General features: G+C 40.9%; 1 protein-coding gene across 2 annotated transcripts in view; it reads right to left on the bottom strand.

The window, feature by feature from the left end:
• Nucleotides 1-21,215, bottom strand: part of CFAP300 (cilia and flagella associated protein 300) — a 33,630-nt gene that overhangs the window by 6,408 nt on the left and 6,007 nt on the right. For both annotated transcript variants that reach the window (XR_012158160.2, XM_073338160.2), the window contains exons 4-5: nt 13,181-13,347; nt 12,052-12,224 (exon numbers count right to left, since the gene is read on the bottom strand). Coding sequence is in view for 1 of the 2 variants with exons in the window: in XM_073338160.2 (XP_073194261.2) it covers nt 12,052-12,224; nt 13,181-13,347 (340 nt within the window). In the remaining variant the exon portion in view is untranslated. The remainder of the gene's footprint in view (nt 1-12,051; nt 12,225-13,180; nt 13,348-21,215) is intronic.

The following is a 21,215-nucleotide window of genomic DNA, read 5'->3' as shown; positions in this document are numbered from 1 at the left end:
TTGACTTTAGCAAAGCTTTTGACACGGTCTCCCACAGTATTCTTGTCAGCAAGTTAAGGAAGTATGGGCTGGATGAATGCACTATAAGGTGGGTAGAAAGCTGGCTAGATTGTCGGGCTCAACGGGTAGTGATCAATGGCTCCATGTCTAGTTGGCAGCCGGTATCAAGTGGAGTGCCCCAAGGGTCGGTCCTGGGGCCGGTTTTGTTCAATATCTTCATAAATGATCTGGAGGATGGTGTGGATTGCACTCTCAGCAAATTTGCGGATGATACTAAACTGGGAGGAGTGGTAGATATGCTGGAGGGGAAGGATAGGATACAGAAGGACCTAGACAAATTGGAGGATTGGGCCAAAAGAAATCTGATGAGGTTCAATAAGGATAGCAGCATTTATAGAATAGACTTTTTAATATTTACTATATTAGTTGTAAGTTTTCACATAATGTTCTTGCTCAAAGCTATGAAGGGAAATTTAGTGGTTAGGACTTGATCCATATCATCTCAACCCTAGAAATGGTTGGCCCTGCACTTAGGACGGAAGAACCCAATGCACAGCTACAGACTAGGGACCGAATGGCTAGGCAGCAGTTCTGCGGAAAAGGACCTAGGGGTGACAGTGGACGAGAAGCTGGATATGAGTCAGCAGTGTGCCCTTGTTGCCAAGAAGGCCAATGGCATTTTGGGATGTATAAGTAGGGGCATAGCGAGCAGATCGAGGGACGTGATCATTCCCCTCTATTCGACATTGGTGAGGCCTCATCTGGAGTACTGTGTCCAGTTTTGGGCCCCACACTTCAAGAAGGATGTGGATAAATTGGAGAGAGTCCAGCGAAGGGCAACAAAAACGATTAGGGGTCTGGAACACACGAGTTATGAGGAGAGGCTGAGGGAGCTGGGATTGTTTAGCCTGCAGAAGAGAAGAATGAGGGGGGATTTGATAGCTGCTTTCAACTACCTGAAAGGGGGTTCCAAAGAGGATGGCTCTAGACTGTTCTCAATGGTAGCAGATGACAGAACGAGGAGTAATGGTCTCAAGTTGCAGTGGGGGAGGTTTAGAATCATAGAATATCAGGGTTGGAAGGGACCCCAGAAGGTCATCTAGTCCAACCCCCTGCTCAAAGCAGGACCAATTCCCAGTTAAATCATCCCAGCCAGGGCTTTGTGAAGCCTGACCTTAAAAACCTCTAAGGAAGGAGATTCTACCACCTCCCTAGGTAACGCATTCCAGTGTTTCACCACCCTCTTAGTGAAAAAGTTTTTCCTAATATCCAATCTAAACCTCCCCCACTGCAATTTGAGACCATTACTCCTCGTTCTGTCATCTGCTACCATTGAGAACAGTCTAGAGCCATCCTCTTTGGAACCCCCTTTCAGGTAGTTGAAAGCAGCTATCAAATCCCCCCTCATTCTTCTCTTCTGCAGACTAAACAATCCCAGCTCCCTCAGCCTCTCCTCATAACTCATGTGTTCCAGTCCCCTAATCATTTTTGTTGCCCTTCGCTGGACTCTCTCCAATTTATCCACATCCTTCTTGAAGTGTGGGGCCCAAAACTGGACACAGTACTCCAGATGAGGCCTCACCAATGTCGAATAGAGGGGAACGATCACGTCCCTCGATCTGCTCGCTATGCCCCTACTTATACATCCCAAAATGCCATTGGCCTTCTTGGCAACAAGGGCACACTGCTGACTCATATCCAGCTTCTCGTCCACTGTCACCCCTAGGTCCTTTTCCGCAGAACTGCTGCCTAGCCATTCGGTCCCTAGTCTGTAGCTGTGCATTGGGTTCTTCCGTCCTAAGTGCAGGACCCTGCACTTATCCTTATTGAACCTCATCAGATTCCTTTTGGCCCAATCTTCCAATTGGTCTAGGTCCTTCTGTATCCTATCCCTCCCCTCCAGCGTATCTACCACTCCTCCCAGTTTAGTATCATCCGCAAATTTGCTGAGAGTGCAATGCACACCATCCTCCAGATCATTTATGAAGATATTGAACAAAACCGGCCCCAGGACCGACCCTTGGGGCACTCCACTTGATACCGGCTGCCAACTAGACATGGAGCCATTGATCACTACCCGTTGAGCCCGACAATCTAGCCAGCTTTCTACCCACCTTATAGTGCATTCATCCAGCCCATACTTCCTTAACTTGCTGACAAGAATACTATGGGAGACCGTGTCAAAAGCTTTGCTAAAGTCAAGAAACAATACATCCACTGCTTTCCCTTCATCCACAGAACCAGTAATCTCATCATAAAAGGCGATTAGATTAGTCAGGCATGACCTTCCCTTGGTGAATCCATGCTGGCTGTTCCTGATCACTTTCCTCTCATGCAAGTGCTTCAGGATTGATTCTTTGAGGACCTGCTCCATGATTTTTCCAGGGACTGAGGTGAGGCTGACTGGCCTGTAGTTCCCAGGATCTTCCTTCTTCCCTTTTTTAAAGATTGGCACTACATTAGCCTTTTTCCAGTCATCCGGGACTTCCCTGGTTCGCCACGAGTTTTCAAAGATAATGGCCAGTGGCTCTGCAATCACAGCTGCCAATTCCTTCAGCACTCTCGGATGCAACTCGTCCGGCCCCATGGACTTGTGCACGTCCAGCTTTTCTAAATAGTCCCTAACCGCCTCTATCTCCACAGAGGGCTGGCCATCTCTTCCGCATTTAGATTGGATATTAGGAAAAACTTTTTCACTAAGAGGGTGGTGAAACACTGGAATGCGTTACCTAGGGAGGTGGTAGAATCTCCTTCCTTAGAGGTTTTTAAGGTCAGGCTTGACAAAGCCCTGGCTGGGATGATTTAACTGGGAATTGGTCCTGCTTTGAGCAGGGGGTTGGACTAGATGACCTTCTGTGGTCCCTTCCAACCCTGATATTCTATGATTCTAAGCTAATTAATATTTTTACCTTGTGTATTTTTTGAATAGAAGAACTGCTGAGTAAAAAAGAGAGTGATCATAAGGATGCAAAAAGCCAATAACCTTAACCAAGAGATGGGGACATCCATCTATTTATAGTTGAAGTGGTTTATATATTTAACACATTTTTCCAATAAGGAATGTTTTGTGCATAGCTATGCAAGGGTGTATCTATCCAGTGGGGTAATGTATTGTACAGGGGTGTGTTTTTTAAAAGTGCACTAATGTATTGCAAGGTCATTACAATTGATGGAGATTCTCTAGGTTTTAGTCAGGAGGAGGGGATGGAAGAGGATAAAGTATCGGCCAGATCAGACGAGAAACATTCACATAAAGAATCTGACATATCAGAAAAGGGCAGACAAATAAGCAGTGACAAGTTTTTAAAAGTGCTTGTACACAACTGCTAGAAGTCTCAATAATAGAGTGCCTCATGTTAAAGGAGGATATTGATATAATAGGCATCATAGAAACCTGGTGGAGCGAGGACAATCAATGGGACACAATCATTCTGGGGTACAAAATATATCGGAAGGACAGAACAGGTAGTGCGAGGGGGAGGGGAAGTGGCACTATATGTGAAAGAAAATGTAGAATCAAATGAAATAAAAATCTTAAATTAATCCACATGTTCCATAGAATCTCTATGGATAGTAATTCCATGCTCTAATAAGAATATAACAGTGGGGATCTATTATCGACCACCTGACCAGGACAGTGATAGTGACGATGACATGCTAAAGGAGATCAGAGAGGCTATCAAAATAAAAAACTCAATAATAGTGGGGGATTTCAATTATCCCCATATTGACTGGGTACGTGTCACCTCAGGACAAAATGCAGAGACAACATTTCTCAATACTTTAAATGCCTGCTTCTTGGAGCAGTTGGTGCAGGAACCCACAAGGGGAGAGGCAACTCTAGATCTAGTCCTGAGTGGAGCACAGGATCTGGTCCAAGAGATAAATATAACAGGACCGCTTGGAAATAGTGACCATAATATAACAACATTTAACATTCCTGTGGTGGGAAGAACACCTCAACAGCCCAACACTGTGGCATTTAATTTCAGAAAGGGGAACTATGCAAAAATGAGGAGGTTAGTTAAACAAAAATTAAAAGGTACAGTGACTAGAGTGAAATCCCTGCAAGCTGCAAGGACACTTTTCAAAGACACCATGATAGAGGCTCAACTTAAATGTATGCCCCAAATTAAAAAAACACAGTAAAAGAACTCAAAAACAGCCACCGTGGCTTAACAACCATGTAAAAGAATCAGTGAGAGATAAAAAGGCATCTTTTAAAAAGTGGAAGTCAAATCCTAGTGAGGTGAAAAGAAAGGAGCATAAACACTGCCAAATTAGGTGTAAAAATGTAATAAAAAAAGCCAACCGGGGCCCAAATGGTCACTTTGGCTGCTATGGGATCCCCAGTGTCTCTGTTATTGGGGCAGGAAGAATAAATTATTATTACCCTGATTATGGGAATCAAGGACAGTGGAACTATACTTGGCCTTTTGTTATGATGGAGAGACTCACCATCACCTAAGTAGCACTCGCTAGGCCAGGGACATGGGTTCCAAAACTCTATGAATTGAGAGAGGTTGGGAATAGGTATTAATACTTGGTGGCATAGGCCTCCTGGTGAGGGCCTTACATGCTAATTGAACTTCCTCCTATCTCCTCTGTGGAATATCAGAGCTAATTTTGATTCTATTAGGAGTCTAGTTACAGGCTGCTGAGCTGAATTCACTTTGGGCTAATGGTGCACCAGCACTGAGGCTCCCCTACTACAAGCTGAAATCACAAAAGAGCTAAACTTACTAAGAGCTGAAATCACTGACTGTTGTGTTAAGTAGTGGGGGAGCCTGAAGATATATGGTGGAGCAGTTTGTGGGACGGTGAGCAGAGTGGCTGGTGGAGCAGAGCAGTTTGTGGGACAGCGAGCGGAGCAGAGCAGTTTGTTGGATGCCTAGAGCAGCCCATGGGGTGGCTGGCAGAGCCCCATGGAGAGGTGGGGCCATCAGCTTTGGACCACGTAAGGTGCCCCTTAACTCCCCCCTCCAATCTCCACCCAGGTTGGGAGGTAAACCTCTGCAGGTAAACTTTTGAACTATGCGAGCTGCCCTGACCAGGGACAGAGACTTTTGGGTCATTGGACTTTTGGGACTTTGGGTGATTTTGAATTGCTGGACTCAAGAACTAAAGGGAAAGGACATGCCCCAATTTGCTTGGGGTGGGTTTTTGCTCATGGGTTGTGTTATGAATCCTGTTGGTGGTGTTTCCCCAACATAATGCCACATTGTTTCTCCCTGTTATTAAAAGGCTTTTTGCTACACTCAGACTATGTGCTTGCGAGAGGGGAAGTATTGCCTCTTGGAGGCGCCCAGCGGGGGTGGTATATATTTGTCCCAGGTCACTGGGTGGGGGCTCGAGCCGGTTTTGCATTGTGTTATTGGAATGGAACCCCTAGATACCGAACCCAGTCCTTGTTGCTGCCAACTCTGACAGGCAGAAGGGCTACACTTACTTTGAGCTCTATTTATGCCTCTGTATCACCATTATATTTTAATATGTTTTCCACACACAAAAGAGCAACCACACACTTTCAGATAAATTTAGTTGAGATCAAGGAAAAAACAACACCACATGAAATCTCCATGAGTGTGAGCACGGTGTGCAAGAAACTGTAACAGCTGCCATCTTAAAGTGAAACTACTCTCCAAAATAGAGATGGAAAAACTCATTAGAAATTTAAAGGTGCAGTCCACAGAAAAATTTTATAAATTAGGAGACCATAACCACTAAATCTCATGATAAATTGTTTTTTAATTTTAATCAGGACATGTTGATTTGAGAGCATACTTAAAAAGACAATGAACAAAAGTATCTACATTATTTTTCACAGATATGCTGAAGCAGCATTTAATTTACACATGACATGAAACTCTTCAGGTAAACCTAACCAAAATTGTGTCATAAAGAACGGATTGGAATCAAGCAGTAACTAGTCTCTGTAACAAATACACTGAAGTCCCCAGCACAGGGACTGCAATTCTGACAGACAAATGTGGGTCACACCAGAGCAGAGATCCTTGCATACTATTCTTTCCCCCAACCCTGGGAGCACCAGTCACAGTCTGGTCCAAAAAGATTTATTTTGATCTACTAGAGTTTAGTTTAAAAGTTGTAAGTGACAGAAGATCCAGCAGAGCTAGGCTTTGGGAATAAAGGTTTCCTATAAAAGTAAAATAGCCTATGGAAGAGACATTACCAAGTAAGTGATTATTTTGAAAGTCAGTAATTCCATGTTTATAATTAATTTATGTAGAATTATGCTTTCATGACAATTTAAAAGAAGAGAATTGTACCATCATGAAGATGTTTGTTTATTTTTAAGTAACTTGGAATATAGAAATATGGTTTGGTAAATCAGTTATTTATAACTATTCTTGATAGTTGTTATTTCCAATGCTTAGTGGATCATCTTATGAAGGGAAGAAAAATTAATAAATTGACCTAAATTGTAAGTGATTAAATATTAAAAGGTTTGAAATTTCCTTTTATTAAATAGCATTTTGTACTAACTTGAATTTTGGGTGGAATAGTGATGGGACTCTCAGAGTTTGTTAGGTACAAGCTGTTGTAAGAAGGGGGGATAGGAGAAGAGCATTAAAGGGCTGCCACTTCAGGTGTGAGGAGGGCTTTTCTGAGCTCTTTCAGCTTAGACTAAAGCACCTGTGTGTACACAAACTGAGTATTACAGAAACAGTAGATAGAGAATGGGAGAGAAGAAGAAAATGAGATTAGCGATATAAGTGGGGTTAAGATTATGTACAACTTTAAGGGAAAAAGAAAAGGAGTACTTGTGGCACCAATGAAGTGAGCTGTAGCTCACGAAAGCTTATGCTCAAATTTGTTAGTCTCTAAGGTGCCACAAGTACTCCTTGTCTTTTTGCGAATACAGACTAACACGGCTGCTACTCTGAAACTTTAAGGGAGAAGTTGAAGGGTTTGCTTCTAATGAGGGAGGAGCTAGGAAGCCAGTGAAAGGATTTTTAAAAAGGGTAACATTATCAGAGCAGGGTTTGAGGAAAACAGGGTTAGCAGCAGCATTTTGGATAAAATGCACATGAAAAGGAGACATCAGAAAGGAGAATATTATGTGTAATTTGGATATATTGAAAAGGAAGAAGCAACAAATAAAACTCAAGAAAGAGAAGAAACAGAGAAGAGTCTAAAATGACATCATGGTAGCAAACTTCGGTGAATGGATTAACAAAGATCTCAGTACCTATCAAGATGAAAGATATGGGCTAGATTCATAAAAGAATGTGGGCACCTACCTGCCACCTTAGGTGCCTAAATCCCAGAATCAGGCCCCACTGGGATTCACAAAACCTGCACTCAGCAGCCCTCAAACATGGTAGACTCCTAAACTCACTCAGCACCTAAATTTTGGCAGTAAAAAAATTCCCTAGGAACTTATGTTTCTGTCTCTGCATATGCACATTGTAGCCACACCAGGAATCTGGACACCTAACCCCAGAACAATTCACAAACCAGGGGAAGATAAGCATTCCTCTACCTTATTTGCCTGCATGGCCCGATCTGCTAGAAGCATGCTCAGAGCTCACCTACTGGATTGGGCCCCCCACAGATGCACAAAATGGCTAGGCAGGGATGAGGAGGAGTTGAAACCCAGTGCTGAATCTGATCCACTGTGCATAAATAATAACGGAATAATTTTGTGTGTATATGAAGACCCAGGATCCCCTGCTCCAATTAATAATGATATATCCACTATAGAATCACTTCAACAGGAGAGACTGAAGAAGCCTCTTTGCCCAGTAGATCCCTGTTCAAATCCCTTCTCCCTAAGTGGGGGAACTTGAACTAGGGGTCTCCCACATCCCAGGTCGGTACTCTACCCTCTGGGCTTTAAGTTATGAGGGAGGTCCAGCTAGTCTTCCTCCAGCTGCTTGCAAAAAAAAAAAAAAAAAAGCACAGGCACCTAACACCAATAGAGGGTGTGCATCTCAGAATCCCAAGCACAGGGATGTCTCCCTGCAGCCTATCTCCCAGAGAGGGGTGAGGCTTAGGACACACCCCTTGCCTTGGCATCTCCCTTTGGCTAGATTTTGCAGGAAACCAGCTAGCATGCTGACTCTTGTGAATCCCATCCTGAGGTGCTTATTGCTCCCAATTAATTGCCTATGGAGCCTAAGATGCTGAATTCAGGCTTTGTCAATCCCAGTTATTTTCTAGGCACTAGACAAACCAGCTAGAAATAGTCCAAAAGTTCAGCTATTTAGGTTCTACAGTGACCACAACCTCTTCTTGGATGAAGAACTAAATGTTTGCATTGGAAAGGCTACCATCACTTTTAGCAGTCTAAAAGAGCATGGAACAACTCAAAGCTTACCATCAAGACCAAAATGCTAGTGTATCAAGCGTGTGTCCTCAGCATTCTCATGTATGGTGGGAAAACATGGACAACTTATGCTCATCAGGAGAAAAGGTTAAACAGTTTCCGCCTAGGCTGTTTACGCCGCATACTCAACATCAGATGGCAAGATAAAGTCACCAACACAGAGGTTCATCAAAGGGCAAATTTACCAAGTGTGACAGCCCTGCTCAAGCAAAGACAACTGCACTGGCTGGACCATCTGAGTAGGTTGGAAGACTGAAGCATACCCAAGAACATGCTATACGGGGAGCTATGACAGGGAACAAGAATAACAGGACATCCCAAGCTTCACTATAAAGATACATGCAAACAAGATATGAAGGAATTTGGAATTGATCCTGACCACTGGGAAATCTTGGCAACCATCCTTAAAGATTTTTAAGGGCCAGCTTGACAAAGCCCTGGCTGGGATGATTTAGTTGGTGTTGGTCCTGCTTTGAGCAGGGGGTTGGACTAGATGACCTCCTGAGGTCTCTTCCAACCTTGATCTTCTATTATTCTATGATCGTAACAAGTGGTGCCATCGTCTCCATCAGGGCATCAAAGTCCATGACAGGAACAACTCCTACAGCTTGAAGAGAAAAGAGCCCCTAGGAAGCAAGCAGCTCCCAACCAAGATACATACATTTGCAATAACTGCCAAAGATCATGCAAATATCAGGTTGGACTATTCAGTCACATGAGGCATTGCAAGCCATCTGCATTATAGGCTGCAAATCCCACCGTCTCTTGCAGATAAAAGGATGTGAACAGAAGGTAAGGATGGTGATGCTGAGCATCAGCATACCTATATTTCTTTGTGAATCTAGCCCATGGAGTTCAGCTTTGGAAAGACTGAGTTTGAGATGGGAGTCCCACTGCCAAAAGGAGATGCCTGACTGGCAACTGAAGAGGACAATGGACACAGAGGTTATTGGCACAGGGGAAAGGCAAGTAAGAAATAAAGGAAAAGAATAGGAAAAAAAAAGTCTTAGGGTAGAGATGGTAGTTAGTGATCTTGGTTAGGACAGTTTTAGTGAAGTGGAGAAGGCAGACTGGAGGGATCAAGGAGAGAGAGTTGAAGGAGAGTAAGTAAAATGAGTAAACAGCATATTTTAGGAGTTGGAAGATGAAAGGAAGGAGAAACAGAAAATTTCTGTTGTCCCTAAGGAAAGAATCAAGAATGAAGGTAAGGGAACAAGAAGGAGCAAGGAAGACGATGAAACAGCAGAGGAATGGAATCAAGGGAACAAGTTGAGGCTTTAAAAGGTAAAAAGAAAAGGAGTACTTGTGGCAACTTAGAGTATGCATCCAATGAAGTGAGCTGTAGCTCACGAAAGCTTATGCTCAAATAAATTGGTTAGTCTCTAAGGTGCCACAAGTACTCCTTTTCTTTTTGCAAATACAGACTAACATGGCTGTTACTCTGAAACCTTTAAAAGGTAGATAGTACAAAGGTAAAAGTCAAATCGGCATGAAAGAAGAAGGTAGAACTGGTGAAGGGCTGGAGTAATTTTGCCAAATAATTTCTTGTTTTTAAAAGTTTGCAAGATCCTGGTCAGAGAAAGCTGTATGAAAAAAGAAGCCGAGAAGAAGGTTTAAGGAGAGTTGAAGGTAAAGAAAATCCATCTGGAGATAGCAGCACAGGAGCGGCTCAGAGAGTAGAAGTAAAGCTGTTTCGAAGAAAGAGGGTAGTTGAGAGGCAAAAGGAATGAAGAGTGTAGAGGAACTAATTGTAGTCTTAGCACTTTGTCCAATGTCATTCAACAGCATGGGAAGAGGAACAGCTGTAGTAAAATGCAGAAAGTAAACTAAGGCTGGGGATTAGAGCAGCAGACAGCATGTTGTGAGTGTGGAGTGAAGGATTTAACAGAAAGGAGAAGATAGAGTTTCTGTTACTGTTAGCTTCTTTCTTTCCATGTTCAGTATTCCTGAGGTGCCCATTTGAATACTCTGTACAGTACTGTGGAAAGCATATAGCCAAGCACCAAGTCTACACTACTTAAGAAAACTGCTGGGATTAGTTGTGATACTGTAACTAGTTAAATAAACTTAATATGTAAAACTATGTGCATGTTAAAAAGAATATTAAACAATCTTTAGAAATAAAAATCTCTGTTTCAGTATCTTCAATCTGTTAATGGGGTTGTTTCAATGGCAGAAACTGTCTTAATGCTACTTCCCAATGAGAGCTCATTTTGATGATTTCAGTATTATAGAATTGAATCAGTATGACTATTGGAAAGCATTGGAAATTAGAACATTTTAAAATTGTTTAGAATGGAGGGTGATTTAAACTTAGTCAACCAAAGTGGTTCATAAAAATATTTAAAACAAGAAAATTCCAGCAGGAAAGCAAATTCTTCCAGTTTAACGCCAGATACAGCAATCTTTATTCACAAGTGCCATGAATTCAATGGAACTCCTTACTTAAATGAATAAAGGTTGCTTCTTCTGGTATGAGTGTCTAATTTATGGGTTGTATGGCTAGTTTTGATTTTTAAAATTTTGCAGACTACATAACTACGAAACAAGGTTTTTTAAATGGTCATTGTCAACCTATGATCTATCATGGACAAACAGAATAAGCAATAGTTAAAAAAAATTAAATTGATGTGAACCCAGGTGCTGATTCAGAAAATATGGATTAGTCTCAAGCAAAATAGACAAGCTCTTTCATTCTCCAAACCAGGCAAGAATGTTCACTTTAATCCATTATGTCAAGTTAAGAAGGATCAGATCTTACCTTTATTGAGTAGTATTTACTCTGAAAAAGTCTCACTGATTTCATTATGAGTATTTAAAGCGTAGGGTACTACCAACAGAATTAAAGGTGGCAAAAATCAAGACTTAAATATTTTATTCCAGGTGACTGTGAAAGAACCAGTGTTTCAACCCAAAGGACCTTGTTTGGGGATGATTTATAAGACAAACACAGCTTGATTTTGCAAGAGCTAAGCACTGGTCCCAATGCAGCAAAATTATTAAGCTCATGCTTGTAGGGACATAAATTGTCCCATTGACTTGTTTTATATATCCTTTGCTGCTTAACTTCAGTGGGATTATTCACATCCCTAAAGTTAAGCATATGCTTAAGAGTGTTGCTGGATCAGAAACAAAGTGCTCAGCACCTTATAGGACTGAGTCCATAATGCAAAAATAAAAATTTCCATTAATATCATTTTACTAACTTTCAAACTAGCTACTTTGAATTGTGAATGCTACATGCACCAGGGGATAGGATATGACTCAGAAGTCTACCCTCCTGAGAGTAAAATGTTAAGCTCAGAAAAAAATAACTTTCTTAGGAATTTATATATTTCCACAATTGGTTGATATGATTTTATCTATTACAGCTGGAGCACTTAATCTGGTTTCAATGGTATTCCCCATTTTCAGTAGGTAGAATAATCACTGGAACCAGTCAAATGGAAATGAACTATACTGCAAATATTTATAATGTGGCAAAAAGTTCCTATATCAGAGAGTTGCCATTAAAACTGTATTATTTTGCTAGTGAATCATTAATGATCTGTTTCAACTTATCTTTGATCTTGTTGCACAAATTATAAGTATATTTATAAGATTCAAAGAGCTTAATATTCAAAATGTGCACATACAATTCTACACACAGCTGCACATGTAAAATTTTATATATAAGATTCTTAATGCAACAACCTTACCTTACAAGATCTTTATATAAAGCCTTTGTAGTTTCTAAGTATGGACCAAGCACATCTTCAAATTGACAGAGTGTTCCTCCAAGGCAAAGATGCTTAAAAAGACAGAAGAGAAACTCCTCACGATTTGACTGGCTGAATAAATCAAAATGGTCAGAATCTTCCAGAAGCAAAACCTGGACAGGGGCAAGAAAAAAAAAAGTGTCAATTTCATTTTCTAAATTGAAATAAAAAAAAATAAACAAATGCAACTATTTTGTTGCATGTTAAGCACATGTTGATCATTTAGGAATTTCCATTATTTAGATATAAAATATGGGAAACTTTTTCAGCCAGGCAGAAATCCTCTACAGCGTGAGCGATTTGCACTTACATATTTTACATCTGAAAAATGCATTCACAGAATCACAGCAATCATAGGACTGGAAGGGACCTCGAGAGGTCATCTAGTCCAGTCCCCTGCACTCATGGCAGGGCTAAGTATTATCTAGACCAGTGCTTCTCAAAGTGGTGGTCCGCAGACCGGTGCCAGTCCGCGAACCATCGGCTGCCAGTCTGCGCACACATTGGAAAAAAATTGCCGGTCCCCCACATCAGATAGCTTGAGAAGCTCTGATCTAGACCATCCCTGACATGTGCTTGCTCTTAAAAATCCTGAATGATGAAGATTCCACAAACTCCCTAGGCAGTTTATTCCAATGCTTAATTACCCTGACAGTTAGGAAGTTTTTCCTTATGTCCAACCTAAATTGCCCTTACTGCAATTTAAGCCCATTGCTTCTTGGCCTATCTTCAGAGGTTAAGCTGAACAATTTTTTTCCCTCTTCCTTGTAACAACTTTTTATGTACTTGAAAACTGTTATGTCCCCTCTCAGTCTTCTCTTCTCCAGACTAAACTGGGAATTGTGAGGACAAATCTAAATAGTTGCATCTCTAACTTTCGGATTTGTGTAAATGTTTTCCTATTCCATGCAGTAGGGCTAACTGTACAACATGTCAGTGAAACACCCATGCAAAGTATGAGAATTACTTAGCTGTATGCTTTGGGGACAGCCACAGTATGGAAAGAAGTGCTTGCAGTGACTGACAGAGATATGAAAACCACTGAGAAATTCTTAAATGCTGTACTGACCTTTCTTAACTCATCTGAGATGGGAATGCCATCATAATAGTCATCATAACACTTAACAATATAGCCAGTTTCTCTAACAACTCCTTCAGAGTACAGTCGGTCAAAAAATGACATGGAAACTTGTGTACAGGGAACAACCGTGGCTTCAGTTTTTTTCACTTTGGTACCTGAAAGATGACAGAGTCTTCATTAACAGGGAAAACCTGAGGTGAAATACAGGATAATTTCCCCTTATTAATGGTTCCACAAAAATTCAAGATACATTTTCCACAAGTGAACACAGCATGCATATAATTACTCCAAACAAAACCATTTTGAGAAATTTGTAATATATGCAATTACGGCTAAAACAAACAAACAAAAAATAGAATAAATCATATTTAGGAGGTAAACATTTTTAGAGGGAGAGACAAGTGTGCAAATAGCTGTAACATAGGCTTCTATTTAGACTAGTTTCATTCCCATGCTCCTTTTCCTGAATAAATAAAGACTGCCATGGACATTTTTGACAAGATATATGGCAGCTACATGGGGAAGTATGTAGAGCTAGGTCCCATCCTGGAATGTTTTCTTCATCATGTCCAGCCTTAGAAGTTCTGAAGAGTAAACTCCAAATTTGAAGGAGCAGGGTGCAAAAGTCCCTAACCACTGCCAAGGTCCAACACACTTAAAAATATGATGTTTAGCATTTATATTAATTGAAAGCTAATATGTCATTTCAGACATTTTACCATTAAAAAAAAGTCAAGACATTTTGAAATGTTTCTTAGCTTATAAAAGTGACTTGAACTTTTTTTAACCCACCACAGATCATTGTTTCGTTATTCTTTTATGCTAAGAGTGACACAAAAATCTATAAGACAAGAGAAAGTATTGAAGTTTGCCGGTGACCTCTCTGCAATCATAGGAAAAGGCGGAATACTTACCAGTAACTGGAATTTGGAATACAGTGCCTCTGCAGACCCACACTATAGTCATATACTACACTTAGGAAAGATAAATCAAAATCATAAATACAAAATAGGGAATAACTGGTTGGCTGTTGAAAAGAATCTGGGGCTTGTAATGGATCACAAATTAAACATGAGTGAAGAATGTGATGCAGTTGCAAAAAAGGCTAATATCTTTCTGGGGTATATTAGCAAAAATGTCATATGTACAACACAGGAGGTAATTGTTCTGCTCTACTGCTCAGGCCTACAGTGTCCACTTCTGGGTCTTACGTTTAGGAAAAATATGGATAAACTGGAGACAGTCCAGAGAAGAGCAACAAACATGATAAGAGGTTTAGAAAACCTGACCTATGATGAAAGGTTAAAAACTGTGCATGTTTAATCTCAAGAAAAGAAAACAGAGGGGGGACCTGATAACAGTCTTCAAATATATCAAGGGCTGTTCTAGAGGATGGGGATCAATTGTTCCTTGAGTCCACTAAAGGTAGGATAAGAAGTAATGGGCTTAATCTGACGCCAGGGAGATTTAGGATAGATATTAAGAAATGCTTTCTAACTAGATCAGGGGTGGGCAAACTTTTTGGCCCGAGGGCCAAATCGGCATTACAAAACTGTATGTAGGGCCAGGTAGGGAAGGCTGTGCCTCCCCAAACAGCCTGGCTCCCGCCCCCTCCCAGCTCCCGCCCCCTGAGTGCCCCCCTCGGAACCCTGACCCATCTAACACCCCCTGCTCCTTGTCCCCTGACTACCCCCTCCTGGGACCCCCACCACAACCCCCTATCCAACCTCCCCTGCTCCCTGAATGCCCCAACCCCTATCCAGAGCCCCGCTCCCTGACAAGCCCTCCGGGACTCCCACCCCATCCAACCCCCCATTCCCGATCCCCGACCGCCCCCCCACCCCAGAACCTTCGCCCCATCCAACCGCCTCCTGCTCCCTGACTGCCCCCCTTATCCAACTCCCCCACCACCACCACGCTACTCAGAGCGGCAGGAACTCGCTGTCTGGCAGGAATGGCGGGCCAAAGCACTGGCGGCGTGGTGCGCTGAGGGGGAAAGGGGATAGTGGGGGAGGGGCTGGGGTAGCCTCCCTCGCCAGGAGCTCAGGGGCTAGGTAGGACAGTCCCGCAGGCCAGATGTGGCCTGTGAGCTGTAGTTTGCCCACCTCTGAACTATATGGATAGTTAAGATCTGGAATAGGCTTCCAAGGGAGACTGTGAAATCCCCATTCTGTTTTAAAGAAAACATTAGACAAACACCTGTTAGGGATGGTCTCCAGCATCAACAGAGAATAATCAAATGCTTTGTGAAGTTGTGAAATTCATTCCAAGTAACAACATGGCAAATTTTAAGAATAAAGAAAAGGAGTACTTGTGGCACCTTAGAGACTAACCAATTTATTTGAGCATGAGCTTTCGTGAGCTGCTCACGAAAGCTCATGCTCAAATAAATTGGTTAGTCTCTAAGGTGCCACAAGTACTCCTTTTCCTTTTGCAAATACAAACTAACACGGCTGTTACTCTGAAACCTGTCTTTAAGAATAAAGACATTCTTAAGAGGCAATAGACACTGACACCTCTGACAGAATACACTTTTAATGTATCTAATAATGGTCCTCCATCCTGATCATAATACTTGCAAAGTATGGCCCGTTTAGAAAGACTGACTCAAAAGGACATTTCCCTTGGGTTTCTCCTTATAAATTATATGGAAAATTTATTAAAAGATTTAATTTTTTCCAAATAGTAATTAAGTCCCTTTTTAACATCTAACCTATGTAAATTCACCTCACTTACCAGATCATCATACAATTCCTTTTGTATTTTTTCTCCATGTGAAAATGTGCTACCACTTAGGCAAAAGTCTGGCATGAGATTTCACAATCACCTTATCTAGGAACAGGGAGCAAGGAACATCAACTTTAAAATTTGCAACTTCTTTGCTCTCATACCTATCAATATGGCTACCAAGAAGGTTGTCTTTCAAGAGAAAAGCTGTAGAAGACATTCCCTTTGCAGTTCTCTGAGTGAATCAATCATTCTGGTAAGAACCAAAATTCAAATCTAGGGGCTGAGATTTCACAAGTCACTGAGAATAAGTTTAATAGACCTAAACCACTCTCCGCTCCCTCCCCCCCCCCACAAAAAAAACCAACCTCTCCATTTTTAGTTCCTAATTCAACTCCCACTGGAGTCAATAGGAGTCTTTCAAATGAAATTAATAGCAGTTGAACCAGGCCTCTACTTAGATGTGGGGAGACTGAAGAACCAAAAATTGATATGAGGTAGGCAGAATTAGATACTAAATAACTACATATACAAAGGTAAACCTGCATTTTTTAAAATTAAGCCTAAACATAAGGAATGGAACAAGTCTTTGTATATCCAAATTGTTAGACCACAGAAAAAATATCTACCCCAAAATATATAGAACCATAGAAATATAGGGTCGGAAGGGACCTGAAGAGGTCGTTCTAGTCCATCCCCCCACACTAAGGCAGGATTAAGTATATTTAAGGCCATCCCTAACAGGTGTTTGTCTAACCTGTTCTTAAAAACCTCTAATGACTGGGATTCCACAACCTCCCTAGGTAACTTGTTTCAGAGGTTAACTATCCTCACAGTTAGACATTTTTGCCTGTTACCCAACCTGTATCCCCCTTTCTGCAAACTAAGCCAATTACTTCTCATTCTATCCTCGGTGGACATGAAGAACAATTGATCATTCTCCTTTTTATAACAATATTTTACGTATTTGAAGACTTCCACATATGACTTCTTCATAGTCTCCTGAAATCCAGGAAAAGTTTTCTAAGCTTTTCAGAAAGACAATAGATGTTCATCTCCTAGGCATTCAGAAACCAAACTGATAATGGTAGGTGATAAGATTAAAGACTGTAACGGAATCTCCTCTGCATTTGAGATATGAGATCTGGAACTAACTGAGGAGACTTAGAATTCTCTGGACAGGACTAACCAATCTGATTACCACCCCAACAAACATGAAGTGAGCTGTAGCTCATGAAAGCTTATGCTCAAATAAATTGATTAGTCTCTAAGGTGCCACAAGTACTCCTTTTCTTTTTGTGAATACAGACTAACACGGCTGTTACTCTGAAACCTATCAACAGAATGGGGAGAGATGGTCTTCTGCTAACTTTGCAGGCGGGAAACAAAAAAAACCAAACAAACAGGTATAATATGGGGGCAGGGCCTTTTTCAGTCTCCACTTCTGGGACATTTGTATAGTAGAGTACCACAAATAGCTTTACTTCTGCCAGCAGCATTGAATCTCATCAGCATGGGGTACATCTTCTAAAGTGGGGATCCGCAGAAGCAAATCAAGAACTGGATGTGTGAAATATATCTACCACATCCTAAATTCTCATTCTTAAATTTTAAATAAGAAAATTGATAATTAGCTATCCCCAAATAAAAGCCTTCATAAGGCACTTTTTTTTTTTTAAAGGAACATCCGGCACATACGACCAACATTTGAGGTTTTGTTTTTGTGTACTCGTGTGCATTGCAGTTTTCAGTGCAAATTAATATTTATAAAAACCATGTGATTTAAAACTTAAGTAAAACCATGTATCCAATGCTTATGTTAGGGTTAAACTGGCACTATTTTAAAAACCAAGGATCACCATGATATTTTGTGGGTTCAAATGACATGTAAAAACCATTTCAGCAAATGAAAATTGCAGTAGTGGTTTATATTGATAACTTTCCTAATTTTAGATTGCCTCTCACAAATTTTAAAAACACAGGGTCTATAGATGATTGTCATTAGAGCTTGAAAAATCTATTCTGTGGGGGGCAACTGGGAATTTTTCCCAGGCAAATGCTGCCGGCTTCTGCAGAATTTAAGCTTTTATTAAAACAAAACAAAAACACCCAACAGGTATTTCTAGTCCTTTGAAGATAATTCTGCACATGTGAATTGAGTTTAAACAGATGCAGTGATCTCTCCTTAAGTCTGTTGACAGATACGTGCAGTGCCACTACTACTACAAAGTGAAAACTGCTGGTTAGTTTTCACTGCTGCTATTCAAAACTTGTGGGCAGAAGTGAAATTGAAAAGAATCAGATCAATTTGACTTTGCTGCTACTGCTTAGAAAAGCTGGGAGCAGTAGACAGGCAATGGGGACAAGAGCTTTTTAGAGAGTGTGAAAGGGTAAGAATACCCCCATTAAAGCAGCCAGAAGACTGGCATGAGAGAGAAAAGAGAGAAAAATATGTATCTTACTTTGCAGCCAAAAGAGGCAGCAGAGGGGAGATTCCAATTTATCTGACACCTAAAATGTTAGTAGGAGGCTGATATGAAAGATAGAGTTCCGAAGCAGAGTCCTAGGACAGCATCCTAATAGGAATCCCAGCAGCTCCCACTTTATGAGCTGCTAGGGAGTGATGAATTGATTCCACACCTGAGCAGTGCCCTGGGCAGTGAAAGTCCCCACATTTTTGCATCAGTCTCCATTTACAAGATTTAGTACTTTGATTACTAGGAATCTGGTAAAATTTGTGTGTGCAGGGCACTGGGGGGAAAGGGGAGAAAATGAGCAAGAGAGAGGGAGCGATTAATGGGACCATTTAGAAAAGGAATACAAAGTGACAGATTTTGAGCCAGAACAAGGCAGAAAAAGTATGGGGAGGAGGTAGAGATGCAATGGGAGAAAAGTGAGGAAATAGCCATTGAAAGACAACACAGGAAAGGATACGCTGTGATTATGAGACACGAGAAAATAGAGTGAAGCCTATAAAATAGAAGATTGCTAGAGCTAAAATAAATTACCTTGTTAAAATGTATAAATAGAAAGTTGACCATTCCAATGAAATACAGCACACTGCTGATTTCTTTTCTTTAAATTTGCAAAGGGTGTGGCTTTGGGTGGGCATGGCTTGTAGGTGCAGATGCAAAGGTATTTTCTGCCCTCCCTCATAGGTGTTAGCTGTTGGGTAAATTTTTCAGGCCCTAGCCAAAATCCACTTACGACATCAGTTACCCTAATGATCCAGAGACAGTCATTCATTTCCCAGGGAATAGATGGAGCAGATGAATCTATATTATCAACTCGGATAATAGCAGATAATAAAATTAGAAGCAAGAGACAACCCTGGCTTAGCCAGGAGATCTTCAATGATCTAAAAATAAAAAAAGAGGCCTACAAAAAGTGGAAACTAGGTCAAATTACAAAGGATGAATATAAAAAAATAACACAAGTATGTAGGGACAAAATTAGAAAGGCCAAGGCACAAAACGAAATCAAACTAGCTAGAGACAAAAAGAGTAACAAGGAAACATTCTACAAATACATTAGAAGCAAGAGGAAGACCAAGGACAGGGTAGACCCATTACTCAATGGTGAGGGCGGGACGGGGGGGGAGGGGGGAATAATAATAGAAAATGTGGAAATGGCAGAGGTACTTAATGACTTCTTTTTTTTGGTTTTCACAAAGAAGGGCGGTGGTGATTGGATGTCTAATGTAGTGAATGCCAGTGAAAATGAGGTAGGAACAGCAGAGGGTAAAATAGGGAAAAAACAAGTTAAAAATTACTTGGACAAATTAGATGTCTTCACGTCACCAAGGCCTGATGAAATGCATCCTAGAATATGCAGGGAGCTGACTGAGGAGATATCTGAGCCATTAGTGATTACCTTTGAGAAGTCATGGAAGATGGGAGAGATTCCAGAAGACTGGAAAAAGGCAAATATAATGCCCATCTATAAAAAGGGAAATAAGGAAAGCCCAGGGAATTACAGACCAGTCAGCTTAACTTTTGTACCCGGAATGATAGGAGCAAATAATTAAGCAATCTATTTGCAAACATCTAGAAGATAATAAGGTGATACATAACTAGTCAGCATGGATTTGTCAAAAAAAAAAAAAAATCGTGTCAAACCAACCTTTATATCTTTCTTTGGCAGGGTAACAAGACTTGTAGATAAGAGGGAAGCGGTAGACATGGTATATCTTGACTTTAGTAAAGCTTTTGATACTGTCTTGCATGACCTTCTCATAAATAAACTAGGGAAATGCAACCTAGATGGAGCTACTATAAGGTGGGTACAAAACTGGTTGGAAAACCGTTCCCAGAGAGTAGTTAAAAGTGGTTCACAGACATGCTAGAAGGGCATAATGAATGGGGTCCTGCAATGATCGGTTCTGGGTCCGGTTCTGTTCAATATCTTTATCAATGATTTAGATAATGGCATACACTTATAAGTAAGCTTATAAAGTTTGTGGACAATACCAAGCTGGGAGGAGTTGTAAGTGCTTGGAGGATAGGATTAAAATTCAAAATGATCTGGACAAACTGGAGAAATGGTCTGAAGTAAATAGAATGAAATTCAATAAGGACAAATGCAAAGTACTCCATTTATAAAGGAACAATCAGTTGCACAAATACAAAATGGGAAATGACTGCCTAGGAAGAAGTACTGCGGAAAGGGATCTGGGGTCATAGTGGACCACAAGCTAAATATGAATCAACACTGTAACACTATTGCAAAAACAAACAAACATCATTCTGGGATATATTAGCAGGAGTGTTGTAAGCAAGACACGAGAAGTAATTCTTCCACTCTACTCCACTTTGATTAGGCCTCAACTGGAGTATTGTGTTCAGTTCTGGGTGTCACATTTTAGGAAGGAAGTGGAAAAATTGGAGAGAGTCCAGAGAAGAGCAACAAAAATGATTAAAGGTATAGAAAAACATGATCTATGAGGGAAGATTGAAAAAAATTGGGTTTGTTTAGTCTGGAAAAGAGAAGACAGAGGGGACATGATAACAGTGTTCAAGTATATAAAAGGTTGTTACCAGGAAGAGGAAGAAAAATTGTTTTTCTTAATCTCTGAGGATAGGACAAGAAGCAATGGACTTAAATTGCAGCAAGGGAGGTTTAGGTTGAACATTAGGAAAAACTTCCTAATTGTCAGGGTGGTTAAGCACTGGAATAAATTGCCTAGGGAGGTTGTGGAATCTCCATCATTGGAGACTTTTAAGAGCAGGTTAGACAAACACCTCTCAGGAATGGTCTAGATAATTAGTCCTGCCATGAGTGCAGGGGACTGGACTAG

This window comes from Lepidochelys kempii, chromosome 1 (genome assembly GCF_965140285.1).
Source record: "Lepidochelys kempii isolate rLepKem1 chromosome 1, rLepKem1.hap1, whole genome shotgun sequence".
NCBI classification, from domain to species: Eukaryota; Metazoa; Chordata; order Testudines; family Cheloniidae; genus Lepidochelys; species Lepidochelys kempii.
Note: the sequence above shows the minus strand (reverse complement) of the source record. Positions and strands in the feature narration are given on the sequence as shown.